A 14,705-nucleotide genomic window follows, 5' to 3' on the forward strand; every position below is an offset into this window, starting at 1 on the left:
AATGCTAAACTATTCTATAAGTCCTAAATAGATAAGGAAAAGGCAAGAATAGAACACATTGAAGCACTAACAAACTTCTTGATATAATTAAAAAGACTAAGTAGAAACTTAGTCAACAAAAAGTTTATACAAGTTCCCCATTATGATAACTGGGGACTTTCACCAAAAAATCCTTTAAAAAATAACTAACGAATAAAACCATCATCCAACAAAGAAAGTAAAAACAAAGTCTGGAAATTTAACTGGTCACTGAAGGGGTTGGCACATCAAAAGTTGCAATATTAATTTCACTTTCAGAAACAGCCACATGCACGGTGGCAACTTCTGAAGAAGCAGCAACATGAGCGGTTTCAGCTGGGCTTGAAGTGTTAGGTTCAACGAGGGGAGCAAGAGTCACGGATGTTTCAGCTTCCATAGACTGAGTCGTAGAAATTTCACCCTCGGGAGCTGGAATTGCAACATCTTCAACTTCAACTGCCACAGCAACGACTTCGTCATTTACAGGTTCCTTAGCCACGGGAGCTTCAATTGTCGGAGAAGGAAAGTCAAGTGGTTGTTGGGTTCTTTCAATGGTTTCTAAAACTTTGGCCAACTCTGAGTTTAATTCAAAGTTTTATTGACTGGCCTCCATTAAAGCGTCACGACGAGAGTTTAAGAAAGCCCAACTCACCTCTAAATCAAACTTCTGCTCAAGAAGTTCATACTCACTTTCCCACATAGCAAGATCATTCTTTAACACTTGATGTTCAGCTAAATGAGAATCAAGGGAAGCTTCAAGGGAGGCATGAGAACTCTCTAAGGCACGTACTTTGTCAGAGGAGATCCTTAAATCAGATTGAACTTGAGTCAAGTTCTGCACTAATTCTCCTGCATATTCTTTTTTCTTGTCCAAGAGTGCCTTAAGTTCTCTGATTTCTTCACTTGACTTTGATAACTGTTCTGAAAAGCAACATTCAAGGCACTCCTTGTCTTTTTCAAATTGACTTGAAGAAGCTTTGGCAACTGCTAACTCAGAAGTCAGACCTCGCTTTTGCTGCTCCAGGTGATTTCTACTTTCTTGCAATTCTTCTATAGTTCCCTGAGCATTCTCAAACTGCTCTTTCCAATTAGCTGCTTCTAGCTGGGCTCCCTTGGCTATTTCCTCAGCCTCGTGGATAGACTTTTCAGACTCACGAGTTTTCTTTTCCAGAAGGGAAATTTTTCCCATCAATTTTGTACCAATGAGGTTAGCCTACAGTGACAACTCATAGAAATAAGAATTTAGAGATAAAAAAACTTGTTAGTAAGTAAAGAAAAAATACCTTCAAAGTAGAATGAACTATGTCATTCATCAGAGTTAAGCAACTGTGACTGCTCATCTTCTTCTTCTCAATATCTCCAATCAAAGGCCCAAGTCAGGCATCTGCTCCACCAGACTTCCTTAAAAGACTGTTATTAGCAGGAACTTCAAGTGTAACACTCCTCATAGCCAAACTTCTGCTAATAGAACCCTCCTCTGCATGTTGAACAGAGGAAGGGGGAGCTATAGAAGGAGGAGCGGTAGAAGAAGTGAAAATAATAGGAGTCAAAGGACTCGAAATAGATAAGGGAGCAGGAACAGATAGAATGGGCAAGGAAGCACTTGAAACCAACGGAGGAATAGAAGGAATGGGAACAGAGGAAGAAAAAGGAACTTCATCTAAAACTGGACCTAGTTCTCCACTTTCAAAACCACCAACGAAGAGACGTTGAATAGACTCATTGGTGTCCCTCGGAGTGGTTTTATCATCAGAAGGAATGTGAACAAGTTCATTAAGAGAGGCACGGACAGGGGTAACTTTAGCTTCATCCTCGGAAACGATGCGTCTCCTAACTCTTGGTCTAGCTATCAAAGAGCTGTCTTCATCTTCATCATCCTCAAAATCCTCTTCTACAACTTTCCTCTTTGATAGCGTAGCTTGAGTTCTCTCCAAAGAGAGTGAAGTACCAGAAGAGGCTCGAAGGGCAATAGCTACTTCAGCTGTCATTCCTCGAATAGCAAATCCTGACAAAAAGAAGGATAAAAAAGTTAGAAACAAGAAAGGACTTAACATACGAAAAAGCATAAAGAGATGCATACCGTGAGTTTTCACTTTCCAACCATGTAAATTGGAAATGGATTTCCAAGTTCTCTCCTCCATAGGCACGACTTTCAAGATTGAATCTACCCAACCACGGAAATTAGGAACGGGTACCACATCTCTCATAGTTGCTACAGAAAAGCAAAAAGAGACGAAATTAGAAAAGAAATTGAAATTCTTAAAGATAGGTACGGTAAGTAAAAAAAAAAACTTACGTGCAAAGTTCCACTTCTAAGGGAAGGGGATATTTATTTCATCTACCAAATCAATTGTGCGTACAACAACATAACGAGTGTACCACCCACGATCCTTGTCATCTTTAGGGCTTACTAAGACCCTTTTACTTCTTGCAGTTAAAGTAAAAACCCCATGGCGGAATAATTAGGGGTGGTAAAGATGAATAAGGTGGGGAAAGGTAAAGCTAACATTGGCTTTTACGGACAAATACCTCAAACAAGTTACTGCTCTCCATACAAGGGGGCCAATTTGTCCCAAACAAATTTTGAAAAAGCGACAGAAATCAAGTATAACTGGGTCAATAGCAGGATTAAATCCCAAAGTGAAGGGGTAAGGATAAACAAAAGAAAATCCAATCCTAAAAGAAGATATTCTCTGGTTTGGATTAGGGATCACTATACGAAGATCACTTCTCCAGTTGCAATCTTTTCGAACAATAGAAACAAAAGGTTCAGTGATTAGAGAAGGAAAAATGTCAGCTTTCTCTAAATTAACAACTTGTTCACGAAGAGATTTTCTATCATTCTCAAAGGATAAGTCATTGGGTACTATTTCCTCAACTAAAGGCTCTTGAAGAGGCTCAGAAAGTTCTTTACCTTCAGAAGAGGATTTCTTAGTGATAGAACCTCTAGAAATAGTGCCAAAACTAGAAGAAGGAGTGATGAAACTAGAGGAACCACCACGAACGGATCCTAGACTACGAAGCTTGCCACCTCTACCCCTTCTATGTCTTACAGGGGCGTTGGGGAAGCTATCAAGAATTGGGATTCTCATAGGGTTAGGATTCAGAGACGCCATTGCAGAGAAAGGATGAACTAAAGGAAAAAAGGTTAAATATGTATATAATAACAACCGTCAAACAAAGAAGTGTAATGATGGAAAGCCTATAATAAAGGCAACTATCACTTCGTGAATAGAGGGGATGAAGAAACCTTGAAAAAAGGCTGCAGAATTACAGCGCCAATCAGAAGGTGACACGTGTGCAGAACATTCAATAGAAAAGACAACTGAAGCGTCAGTACTGTCATAGCATTGATTACGGCAAAAATTCTTTTTTTGTGAAGATCCACTTCCCAAATATTTAATTGATAAATAAATAGAAAGTGGGGGGACTATCTGTATTGGGAAAAAACTGAGTCTGAATATTGAAGATGATGTGTCATGACACGTGGACTGGTCAAAAGGTCAAAACGCAATAAATAGTCAAGAGGCACGGGCGACAACAGATATGGGGAGAAGAAAGCAACATAGGTGTGGACCGTTACTCAAATGACACAAGTCTCGTACCTATTCGAGTTATTTAAAGACCAAAGATCGGAAGAAGTTGAAGATACGAATTTGATGACGTAAAAGAGTCTAAATACAGCATTAAATATCAAATACGTTAGAAAATTTGAATTAAATAGAAATGATTGTGTAACGTTTCTTCTAATGTCATTTATTGCTCATAATTGCCTTATTAAGACAAAGACATTACACCTTCTCCTAGAATCAACTATAAAAGGAGAAGGACTCAACATCTGTAGGGACACAAAATATTATTGAGATTACACTGAAATACAAAACTACTTATTACTTTATTATTCTCAGAAATCTTCTATTATTTTCGTCTCCAGATTATCAGTAACCTAAATTTCTCTTTATTTCTAGCTTTGATCAAAGACTCAGATTTTTGGTTAAACAGTCAGGCTATTAGAAACCGTTATCTATAGTCTATTTAAAAATTAAACTCTTTATGTAAACGTTTATTTCAAATATTTCGTACTCCATCAGGCTAAAGAAGTTTTAGATATTTAACTGTTATTTCCATATTTATTAAGTAGAAGATTCTTTTCTTTACGGGTTAAAAAGTCCTTGTATTGCCACAGACGCTTCACACTCCTCCTATTTGCTTGCAAATTACCAGCCATAGCAGCGAATTGAAAAGACGGGCGACTCTTTAATTTTTGAACACAATTGCATTCTTTATATGAATACATTGGCAATTAAGACATATAGAGATTTCGTTGATAGCTGCAAAATTTAACCATTGAAGAGGACACTTTGTTTACTTTCCGATTTTTATGTTCTTTATTGAATTCTACAGGAGTGTTATTTTTAGGTATAAACATTCATACACTTCAATTTGATAGAAAGTTCTTTTTTGTTTCTTTCCTAAACAGTGGCGGCTCATTAATAAAGCCACCAAAGCAGTGGCTTTAGGCCCCATAAAATTAATGCCCCAAATTTACTCAAATTATATATAATGTCAATAATTATGTATTTACTATTAGTGATAAATAAATTAGTTTTAATCATTTGTTGTCAATTTTTAAAGTTTATACTAAAAAGTGTAGATTATTAATTTGCATTTTTTTCGTATTTTTTATTATTCTTTTTTGTTACCTCACGCATGGTGGATGATCTCAACTTCTTAATTTGTCCAACGCACTTCAACTTGAATCAATTTTATTTATAATTATGATTTGTAGAATCTTCTTCTATTCTTTAAGTACTTTTTAGACAATTTTTCATTCTTAAGCTAATAAAATTATCAAAGAATTAGATATGAAAAAGCATTTCTTAACCTCGAATATCTTTTGAGTCCTCCTTTTAAATTTTCTCTTTACGTCGCGTGTAATGGTGTGCCGCCTCTATTCCTAAACTAACATAATTACAAAAAATGAGAACACTCAAAACTATAGTACTGGTATCATTTATAGTTACAATTTGCAAGTACACTTTTGGTTCCAATATCCGATTGGGGCTTTGTTTTACTCTATTCAGTTTTAAATAAAGTAGCTTATTGAAGTATTTTTTCCACCTTTTATTTAAGGAATTATACCCTCAGGGTCCATTTAGTTTTTTTTGTGTAAGAAAAAAGAATATCGAATAACACACGCAGACATTATGTCTCTAATTATCATTTTAAGAACACCCTCAAAGTTTTAATAAGCCTGTCTTATCTTAAAGGGGCATCGCTTCATTGAGTAAAAGTAAATTCTTTTAATAAAAATAATACTATTACATAATATAATGTACATAGTAAGAATTCTTATTTCATTTTAAATTTTAAGTTTTTATTTAAAACCTAATATTTTTATATATACTTACAAATATGTAAAGTCAATTTTAACTTTATTACTACTACTATTTACTTTATAATCATTTTCGATAATTCAGTAATGGAAACTTACATTTAATAAGAGCAAATAAGTAATTTTGGATGAAAACAACATACACAATAAAAAGCTTTATTACAGCGGCCAGTGGGTGGTTATTGTCTAAAAAGACATTATTAAAGTCCACTTTAGTTCAATAGACTAACTTGCCATGTGAGCTCAGTTCCAGCTGCCACTCACCGCCAAGATTTTTCTTCTCTCTTTTAGCCCATTTTCAGTAGCATTTTAGCAGATCTTAAGCAGAGAGTGTCCCAAAAGAAAAAGCACAAGAAAATCTATAGCAGCTACAAGGGGCTTATGGAGTTCTTCAGATATTTTCCTAGATTTACTACTACTGCAGTATTATTAATCTTCTTGCCGTCTTGCTTCAGCTTTTCATCGACAGGTTTGCTCATGACTTTATACCCTTTTTTTTTGCAATCCATTTAATTTTTTGTGAAATGGGTTTTAATTAGTTCTTGATTTGCTTGTTTGGATTTGAAGTATTCGGTAATACTGAGAGTTCTTGATGGCATTTCTTGGAGGATTAGAATTTTTTTTGTGATTTTTAACATCAAGATTTGATTTTTATGTCAAATCACATATCATGTTTGATTTTAATGTCACATTACATCTAATTTCTATTGTTGGGATTAATGAACTGAAATCATACTGGACCAAAGATTGATCTGCTTCTTGCCAAACTAAATCCAGAGGAGTAAACTATATTGGGTCTTGATTTGGGTAAATTGAACTTCAATGTTAGATCTTTAATGTTTTCTGCTGATTAATTCCTCCCCATCTCCCAAGAGAGGGAGAGAGCATCTAAAGATACACCGGTAGGTAGTGATAAATCTCACTGAAAAGGATTTCAGATCAGTCTCATTTTTCCTTTCACTTGGGTTTTACTCTAATTTATGCTTCACAATTATATAGGAAGCTAAAAGTATTCTTATCTTTAGTCAATGTGCTATCCTAATTGAATTCTCTGCATTCTCCTAAAGACAAGATCAAAGAAGATCGTAACAGTTTGGCTCCGTGCCTGTACTAGATATACGTCAACTATGATCGCTGGTCAAATACGAGCCCCGGAAAACATTTGGAAATGATGGATCCAGTCCAAACTATATTCTTCTATCGGAGAATCCATTTTGTTGCAATTGATGTTCTGATGTTAGAATTTAGGGGTTACACTGTCACAACTTGCATTTTACCACGTTGGTTAGGATTTTAAAGTTTGAACTGAATATACAACCATATTTAACTTGTTACATAGTCTACAGAAAGTTGAACTCCTTAAAAATTTCTCATTTTCTATGTTGTTGAATCAGATATGGGATTCATTTCACCCTTTTCTACTACATCAGGGTAAAGATCTGTTGTTTTTCACAGTTTTCACATTATAATTTTGTTTCTGGTTTTCTTCTAGATGCCTTCGATGCACTTGATCCCAATGGCAACATCACAATAAAATGGGATGTCATCAGCTGGACGCCGGATGGATATGTTGTAAGTAGCACTCTCTCTTTCTCTCTCTCTCTTCCCCTCCCTTTGTTTTTTGAAAACCATTTTGGACTAAAACCAGTCTGCATCTGTTGCACTGCAGTTTCTGAGTTTGTTTAAGAATTGCCTTTCCACACATTAGTTGTTTCCAGTGTTATTGCGTGTAGTGCATAGAAAAAAGTTTTTTAAGTTCTTTAGCAAACTGTTTTATTCTTTAGTCTTTAGGTTTCAGTGTCATGTTCTATATATTCTTTAGTCTGCATTTACCTCTACGTCTTCTTGTTGGAGTAGTATTGAACAAATTGGAAGTTTCTGATCATTATCATTGGCAACGGACAGGCTGTTGTGACTATGTTCAACTTCCAGCAATATAGACATATTCAAGCACCAGGCTGGACTTTGGGATGGACATGGGCGAAGAAGGAAGTAATATGGAACATGATGGGAGCTCAAACAACAGAGCAAGGAGATTGTTCGAAATTTAAAGGAAACATTCCCCATTGTTGCAAGAAGGATCCAACCGTTGTTGACTTACTGCCCGGAACTCCTTACAACCAGCAGATTGCAAATTGCTGCAAGGGAGGAGTGATCAACTCATGGGGCCAAGATACTGCAACTGCTGTTAGCTCATTCCAAGTCAGTGTTGGTGCTGCCGGAACAACCAATAAAACAGTTAGAGTTCCTAAGAACTTCACCTTAAAGGCACCTGGGCCTGGTTATACTTGTGGACCCGCTAAAATTGTTAAACCCACTAAGTTCGTTACTCAAGATGGGAGACGAGTAACACAAGCCATGAGTAAGTTAATTGTTGAGATATCTCCTTTGTCCATGAAAAAAATGAGAATTCTGGAATTCCTCTTGTAAGTCTGTTATTTCTCCTTATAATTGCCATGAAGATTAATTTCTAACTATTTATATTGTTAATGACAGTGACTTGGAATGTCACGTGCACATACTCACAGTTCCTAGCTCAAAAAACACCCACATGCTGCGTCTCTATCTCATCCTTCTACAATGACACAATTGTACCGTGTCCAACATGCACTTGTGGCTGCCAGAAGAATGGCACTCAGCATGGAAATTGTGTAGAGTAAGTCCTGCAAAAACATGCTTTATTTTTTCCTCCATTTTTTTATCACTTCTAAAAGCTTTGGTTATTTACTTCCTGCTCCTTTTTCATTTGCTCCTCGCAGTCAAGACGAACCGCACTTAGCTTCAGTTGTTTCAGACCATGGAAAGAAGAATACTTATGCTCCTTTGGTTCAGTGCACAAATCATATGTGCCCTATTAGAATTCATTGGCATGTGAAACTCAACTACAAGGAGTATTGGCGAGTGAAGGTCACTATAACTAACTTCAATTACAATATGAATTATACACAATGGAACTTAGTTGTCCAGCATCCCAACTTTGACAACCTGACTCAGTTATTCAGCTTCAATTACAAGGCATTAACACCTTATGGAGCAATAAGTAAGTTCTCTTTCTATTGTTATACAACTATACAAGCTCTCATAACCAGTTGCTACTGTTTCATTCGTGATCTAAAGAGCTAGCTGCTAATACTTTAGTGTTAAAGACATTAGATGGATTTCCAAAAGTATCTTTTCCCTACTTTTAAAGAAGAATTTCATTTCAGAATCTTGTGTCATGTTTTTGGTTGGCAATACTATGCTATTGAAGATATTTTTACCTAGGTTGCCCTATCAATTGAGAGATTGGAGGATATGGCTAATCTCCTGGGCCTTTTTTTACAGATGACACTGCCATGTTATGGGGTATGAAATTCTACAACGATCTGCTCATGCAAGCGGGTCCTTTAGGAAATGTCCAGTCAGAGCATCTATTCCGCAAGGATTTATCGACTTTTACTTTTGACAAGGGGTGGGCTTTCCCCCGCAGAGTTTATTTCAATGGTGATAACTGTGTCATGCCGCCTCCTGATTCATATCCATATATGCCAAATGCTGGTACCCTATGGAAGGTTTCTTCACTAAAGTTAGTGGTGACGCTGATGCTCTCTACAGCCTTCTTCTTTGCATTTATTTAGAAGCCTCTCGTTTGGATAAATGCCAAGTGTCTGTCTCAGTAAGTTATCTTTGGATTGATTCACTCCCACTGCTGATAGAACTGATTGGAGTATTGCCTGAGCAGTGACGCCGACCATTCTTATGGATTCGGGTAATACTTGTTCGAGGCAAATATTAGTTTCATCTGCATACTCGTAAGGGCTGGTGGAATGGCTGCCATAATTTTCCTTCAGGAGTTGTATCCAATGTGTTTCTACTGTGGTGTATTCATTTTTGTTATGTAGATTTCTCAAATTCATAGTGATCTCAGATTTGTATGAGAATAAAGACCATTTACAAACAGATAGAGTTAAATTATTTGATATTCTTTAGTGCTCTATTTTTCTGTACCATCACCATGTAACCACTTTCTACATTGTAAAAAAGATTATGTGCTTTTCTAGCGTTTATAGTACATTCGATAATTCCTGTCCTTCCCTTGCACCTTGTTCTATTCTATGAAATGTTTGCTTCTTTAGAGCAATTTCTAGCATTTTGCTAGCTCAACAATGACATGAATGAGGTTTACTACTTGATTATGTCCATATTGTCAATGTTGGAAAAAGTAAACTAGATTCATCCGATTTACCTAGTTCATGTATTAGGACATTAGCTAAGATGCACCTTTTGAAGACATGTTTCCCAGTATGTATCAGATTGCTCTAAGCATAGACTCCACTGTCTCTCAAAATAGAGAAAATGGCACTTGGTGCCCACATTTCAGAAGAAATTTGCAGGATTGAGAGGTCAACAGACTACTCACAATGTTAAGCTCCTTAGGAGGTCATAACACCGATGATCAACAGCCTGACAAATTTATTTGGGGAAACTCTAAGAGAGGCAAGTACACAGTCAAAGAAGGCTACATTCACTTCCGTGATCAGAATGCAATATAGATAACTGGCCATGGAAACACATCTGGAGAACTAAAGTGCCTACCAACGTGACTTGCTTCACATGGTTGTCTCTAAATGGGGCCTATCTCACTCAAGATAACTTAATCAAGAGTAACATTACACTAGTTAACAGATGCTACATGTACCAACAACGGTCAGAAAATGTAAACCACCCATTCCTCCACTGCTCAGTTGCAAAAGAAATCTGGAACTTCTTCTACACTACTTTTGGTCTCAGATGGATTATGCCACAATCAATAAAGCAAGCTTTTGAAAGTTGGTATTTTTGGAGAGTTGACAAATCCATCAAATAAATCAGGAAAATGGTGGCAGCAGTAATTTTTTGGTGTATTTGGAAAGAAAGGAACCGAAGGTGTTTTGATGGCATTTCAACTCCGCTCTACTCCCTCAAGGCTGCATGTTTAGTTAATCTGTTTAGTTGGAACTATCTCACCTTTGTTAACAGTGCTGATATTTTTGTGGATTTTATTAGCTCCATGATAGTAGCATAGGCTTTTGTAATGGAGCTACTTATCCTATCTCTTTTGTACTCTTTGCATCTTCTTGATGCTCTTTAATGAATCTAATTTACTTTATCAAAAAAAAAATCAAAAAAAAACTAAGATGCATGTATGATTTTATCTTTGTGTTCGTGTGTGGTAAGAGGATCGAAATACGATCTATCTTTGTGCTCTTTCAATGCCATGACAAATACAGACTACCTTTGATGCATTTGTTTTTCTTCTCACAAACTGCAAGCACAGGATGGACAAGGGGTGATGTTTCATTATAGAATAATTGAGAGAGACAGGCGCATAGGTCGGAGTTTTTGGGCTAGAGGCTGGGAATATGGTGCATGTTACATTTCATGTCACTGCAAAAGGATCAAAGTATTAGTTGCTCACAAACAAATGTCTTTCAACACAAAAATCTTATGACTTTGACATGATTTTCTCCTGCAGTTACTGGTTTTGGAAAAGTTTCAATTTCTGGTGAAGCGTAAAGAGAATGATTTACAAAACAGAACATTAAAACCAGGACCAAAGATGAGAAAGGACATAAGATATGCTTCAGGGAGTTGAAAATAAGCATAGATTCAAAGATTCTGCAAATATCAGGTTTAATTAGGATACATTATGGGAAAATCAAATTTCATAGAAGAGAAGCAAATGAAAGGCTTTCATAAAAGTTATCGTAGAATCGAGAATGAAGTTTTCATTTTGTACATGCCAGATCATGAATTAGTAACTGCTTCAATTTTTTTGGTATCAATAGTGAGCAAAAGTTATCAATAAGAAGAACCTGAGTCAAGTAATCAACTGCATGTTATATAAACTTCCTATGTCATCTTCCATAGAGAAAACAATACTTAATTAGTTTGCTCTAGGACCATATAATGTCCGAGACACTACATTCAATTGGAAAATTAACCAAAAAAGAGTTGGTAATTGAAACTTACAACAAGCCATATAGTGTACAAGACATTCCACATCTCATTTACTGGTGATATATCCATTGGGAACCAAGGCAGCTGCATAACACAAATATTTGTTTGAGAAAAACAAAACAAGCAAAAAGAATGAATAAAAATTCAGTGTATGAAACTGAAAAACTTCACCGGCATAAGACAAGAGCTCAGTGGCGTGCTCAATTTTCTTAGACATTTGGTTTAGATGATCATCACATACATGTATAATCATAAAACTGGTTCACAACTTTAAAGATAGGTAGAATTAATAAGATGATATACTGCCCAAAGCTAACAGAGTTTGCTTCAGAAAGAATGAAATATGTCAGGTGGTAGCAATATGGAATTATGAGTGAGAAATATGGGGTTACTTCTTACCAATTGGTTGTTGGTAGCAAAAAGAGGAAGAGAAGGGGTTCATACTTCATTGTCATTTTATTTCTCTCTTTCTTATATTGGCTCTCTTTTATATTACTCTTGGCCTTTCTGAATCTTGAAGCAAGTATTCCTTGAGAATTGAGTGTTACATTTCAACAGCCATCCTCATGTTGAAACAATATTAACATTAGACAGAATATGGGGGCCCTTTCAAATTAATTAAATGTCTTAGGGAGTGTGACAGGTTTAAAATTTAGATGTTGTGCAAATTGAGAGAGCATGTTCTGAAAATGAAATATATATCTAACTGTATTTATAATTACTAGTTTTTGGGCACGCACATTGCGCGTGATTCCATATAAATAAATAATTTTTTTTTGCATATTACAACAAAATTACTTTAAAATGTTTTTAGTTGCAAAATAAAAATTAAAAGGAAAAAAATATATTTTTCATTTATTGAAAATGATGAACAATTCCTATTTCAAACCTTCCATGACCGTTATACTTTGAGAAAAAATAAGCTTGAATATTACAAGCCTATAGAATTTTAGAAATATAGAAATAATAATATCTATAGGAACTTTTTAATATCATTTTTGTAAGTGTCGTTTACATATGAGTAAGGAAACCTTTTAAAAGCTATCAAAGTAATTGGTTGATGCTGGTATTCGAAAAAGAATAGAAAAAAAAAAAACATAGAAATTACAAACTGTAACAGCCTTGTGCTTGACTCTATTAAACCCAAAACGGATACCAATAAGTTTAGCATGTTTTATCCTTATTTATTACTCCATCCCGTTCATTTAGTTGTCAAGTATTCTAAAAATAAATTTTTATTTTTGCTTGTCATATAAAGAGAAAAATAATTTATTTTTCTTGTTTTGTCCTTTAGCATTAATTATTCATTCCAAATTATTTTTTAAAATCCATTAAGGCTATACACCAATTAATATGGGTATAATGATAAATTATGCACTTTATTTGTAGTATTTCTTAAGGGGTGTGCAAAGTCAATAGTGGACAACTAAAAGTGAAATAAGGGAGTATTATTATTCTTCTTCTTTCAACTAATCTATCCTACCAACGCAACTCATTTTGATCTCTTCTTCCAACACTCATCTATTTTATCAACAAACTCCATGTAAAATTAGGACTATTCGTTTCTAATTCCTTTTGTGCTCTTTTATGTAAAGCGTTGTCACACCTCCTTTTTCCGCACCCGAGGGGGCGCATGGGGAGTTTTTTCCAATTAAAGGACAATCGAAACGAGATCTGTTTATTTATTTCAGAGTCGCCACTTGGGAGATTTAGGGTGTCCCAAGTCACCAATTTTAATCCCGAATCGAGGAAAATAATGACTCTATATTACAGTCTGCGTACCAGAAATCTAGATAAGGAATTCTGTTAACCCGGGAGAAGGTGTTAGGCATTCCCGAGTTCCGTGGTTCTAGCACGGTCGCTCAACTGTTATATTTGGCTTGATTATCTGATTTTAAATACAATATGAACTTATGTGCAAATTTTATCTTTTAACCGCTTTATTATTATTGTTTTTACGAGAATGTGAACGTCGCTTAAAACACGTCTTTGGACTGCGTCACATGAAATGCACCCACAATCCGGAACGCATTTTATTTGATGTTTTGAGATTTGGATTTGGGTCGCATGAAATGCACACCCGAGTTTAAGGAAATTAAATTATTAAAGGCGCGCTTAAAGCGACTAGCGTATTTATTTTGGGGAAGGCCGTAAAATTTGCTAAACGGCATGTCCCGGATTCTAAGTATTTTTAACATATATATACATTTAGAGGGCCCCGCAGCTTCTACATTTTGTTTGTCGAGGCTCGTCTCATTTATTATTAAAAGGAATTTACAACGTCATGGAAATGCATCTCGGGCCACGCCATAATCAATATACCCGTGAGTAGAGACACATTTCGATTCCGTTGAGATTTAGATTTGGGTCACATAAATGTGCACCCGAGTTTAGGAAAATTAAATTATTAAAGGCGCGCCTAAAGCAACTAGCGCATTATTATTTTTGTGGAGGGCCGTGAAATTTGCTAAACGGCCCGTCCCGGAATCTAAGTATTTAATATATACATTTAGAGGGCCCCGCAGCTTGTGCGTTTTTTTCGAGGCTCGTCTCATTTTTATTAAAGGCAAGCCTAAAGATAATTAAGATTTTCTACCCATGACGTCATCTGAGGTTAAATGAAAACAACGATTCTAATAAATAATAATATCCATGGTAAAATAAAAAAAAACGATTCAACCAAGATGACTCGCAAACCGTTCATACATTCTCACATTCACTTTAAACACGCAGTAACTATCCATAAAAATAAACATTTTTTAACAAAACAACAAGATTGCATTGTCGACATTCATCAATATCCAATACTCTCATTTGCCTTGAATCATAACATGCGAAACGAACAAAATGAAACAAAGGACGAAGAACACCAACCTTCGAACCTCGACAATCCTAGAACGACAAACAGTGCTTCCTACGGAACCCGAACCGGACTTCACTGAACAAGGCACAACAACGAAAACCCCGGAACAAACTCGACGAACCGGACCTCGACTCAGCTTTTGGACTTTGGACTGGAACTCGACTTCAACTCGACCTCACTGGCGGACTGTTTGGTCGACGACTGTGGGATCAACGGGCAGTGTTTGACGATGGCGAGTGAGCTGGGTCGTTTGGTCATCGACTGGTAGCGGCTGGAGGTGGTGTTTGGACTGGTGGTCGTTGACGGAGAGGGAGCTGGTTGAACTGTTTGGGAACTGGTGGGGTTGTGACGGGGTGGTTTGGGTGATGACGACGATGGTTTCGACTGGTTTTGGGGTTTCTGGGAAGGTGAGGACGGTGGCGAGGAGGCAGTGAAGGTGACGACGCTGCT

At 36.3% G+C, this 14,705-nt stretch overlaps 2 protein-coding genes and 1 long non-coding RNA gene across 4 annotated transcripts; 1 reads left to right on the plus strand and 2 right to left on the minus strand.

Moving 5' to 3' along the window:
- Positions 1-238: 238 nt before the first annotated feature.
- On the minus strand, positions 239-1,207 carry LOC138873829 (uncharacterized). Its single transcript, XM_070152309.1, has 2 exons — positions 709-1,207; positions 239-594 (listed from the first exon to the last, which is right to left on the minus strand). Exons 1-2 carry the CDS (start codon positions 1,205-1,207, stop codon positions 239-241), a joined length of 855 nt encoding a protein of 284 aa, XP_070008410.1.
- A 4,420-nt stretch (positions 1,208-5,627) lies between these two features.
- LOC104231582 (protein COBRA-like) lies at positions 5,628-9,482 on the plus strand. The gene is made up of 6 exons (XM_070150530.1): positions 5,628-5,882; positions 6,906-6,985; positions 7,319-7,775; positions 7,910-8,069; positions 8,173-8,453; positions 8,738-9,482. Exons 1-6 carry the CDS (start codon positions 5,795-5,797, stop codon positions 9,028-9,030), a joined length of 1,359 nt encoding a protein of 452 aa, XP_070006631.1. The 5' UTR covers positions 5,628-5,794; the 3' UTR covers positions 9,031-9,482.
- Positions 9,483-10,171: 689 nt separating this feature from the next.
- LOC104231585 (uncharacterized) lies at positions 10,172-11,850 on the minus strand. Of its 2 annotated transcripts, XR_712111.2 has the most exons (3): positions 11,564-11,828; positions 11,405-11,476; positions 10,172-10,819 (listed from the first exon to the last, which is right to left on the minus strand). It is a non-coding gene; the product is annotated as an uncharacterized lncRNA (long non-coding RNA). The 2 variants fall into 2 exon arrangements; XR_011400850.1 differs by having other exon boundaries at positions 10,172-11,476; positions 11,564-11,850.
- Positions 11,851-14,705: the final 2,855 nt, after the last annotated feature.

The sequence above is a fragment of the Nicotiana sylvestris genome, chromosome 7 (assembly GCF_000393655.2).
Source record: "Nicotiana sylvestris chromosome 7, ASM39365v2, whole genome shotgun sequence".
NCBI classification, from domain to species: Eukaryota; Viridiplantae; Streptophyta; class Magnoliopsida; order Solanales; family Solanaceae; genus Nicotiana; species Nicotiana sylvestris.

Excerpts from the sequence above, each read along its gene's own strand:
- LOC138873829 (XM_070152309.1), bottom strand. The coding sequence starts at position 1,207 with ATGGGAAAAATTTCCCTTCTGGAAAAGAAAACTCGTGAGTCTGAAAAG. Across the intron at positions 595-708 it reads TGATCTTGCTATGTGGGAAA|AGTTGGCCAAAGTTTTAGAA; the intron begins GTGAGTATGAAC and ends AATTAAACTCAG.
- LOC104231582 (XM_070150530.1), top strand. The coding sequence starts at position 5,795 with ATGGAGTTCTTCAGATATTTTCCTAGATTTACTACTACTGCAGTATTA. Across the intron at positions 7,776-7,909 it reads ACGAGTAACACAAGCCATGA|TGACTTGGAATGTCACGTGC; the intron begins GTAAGTTAATTG and ends TGTTAATGACAG. Across the intron at positions 8,070-8,172 it reads CAGCATGGAAATTGTGTAGA|TCAAGACGAACCGCACTTAG; the intron begins GTAAGTCCTGCA and ends TGCTCCTCGCAG.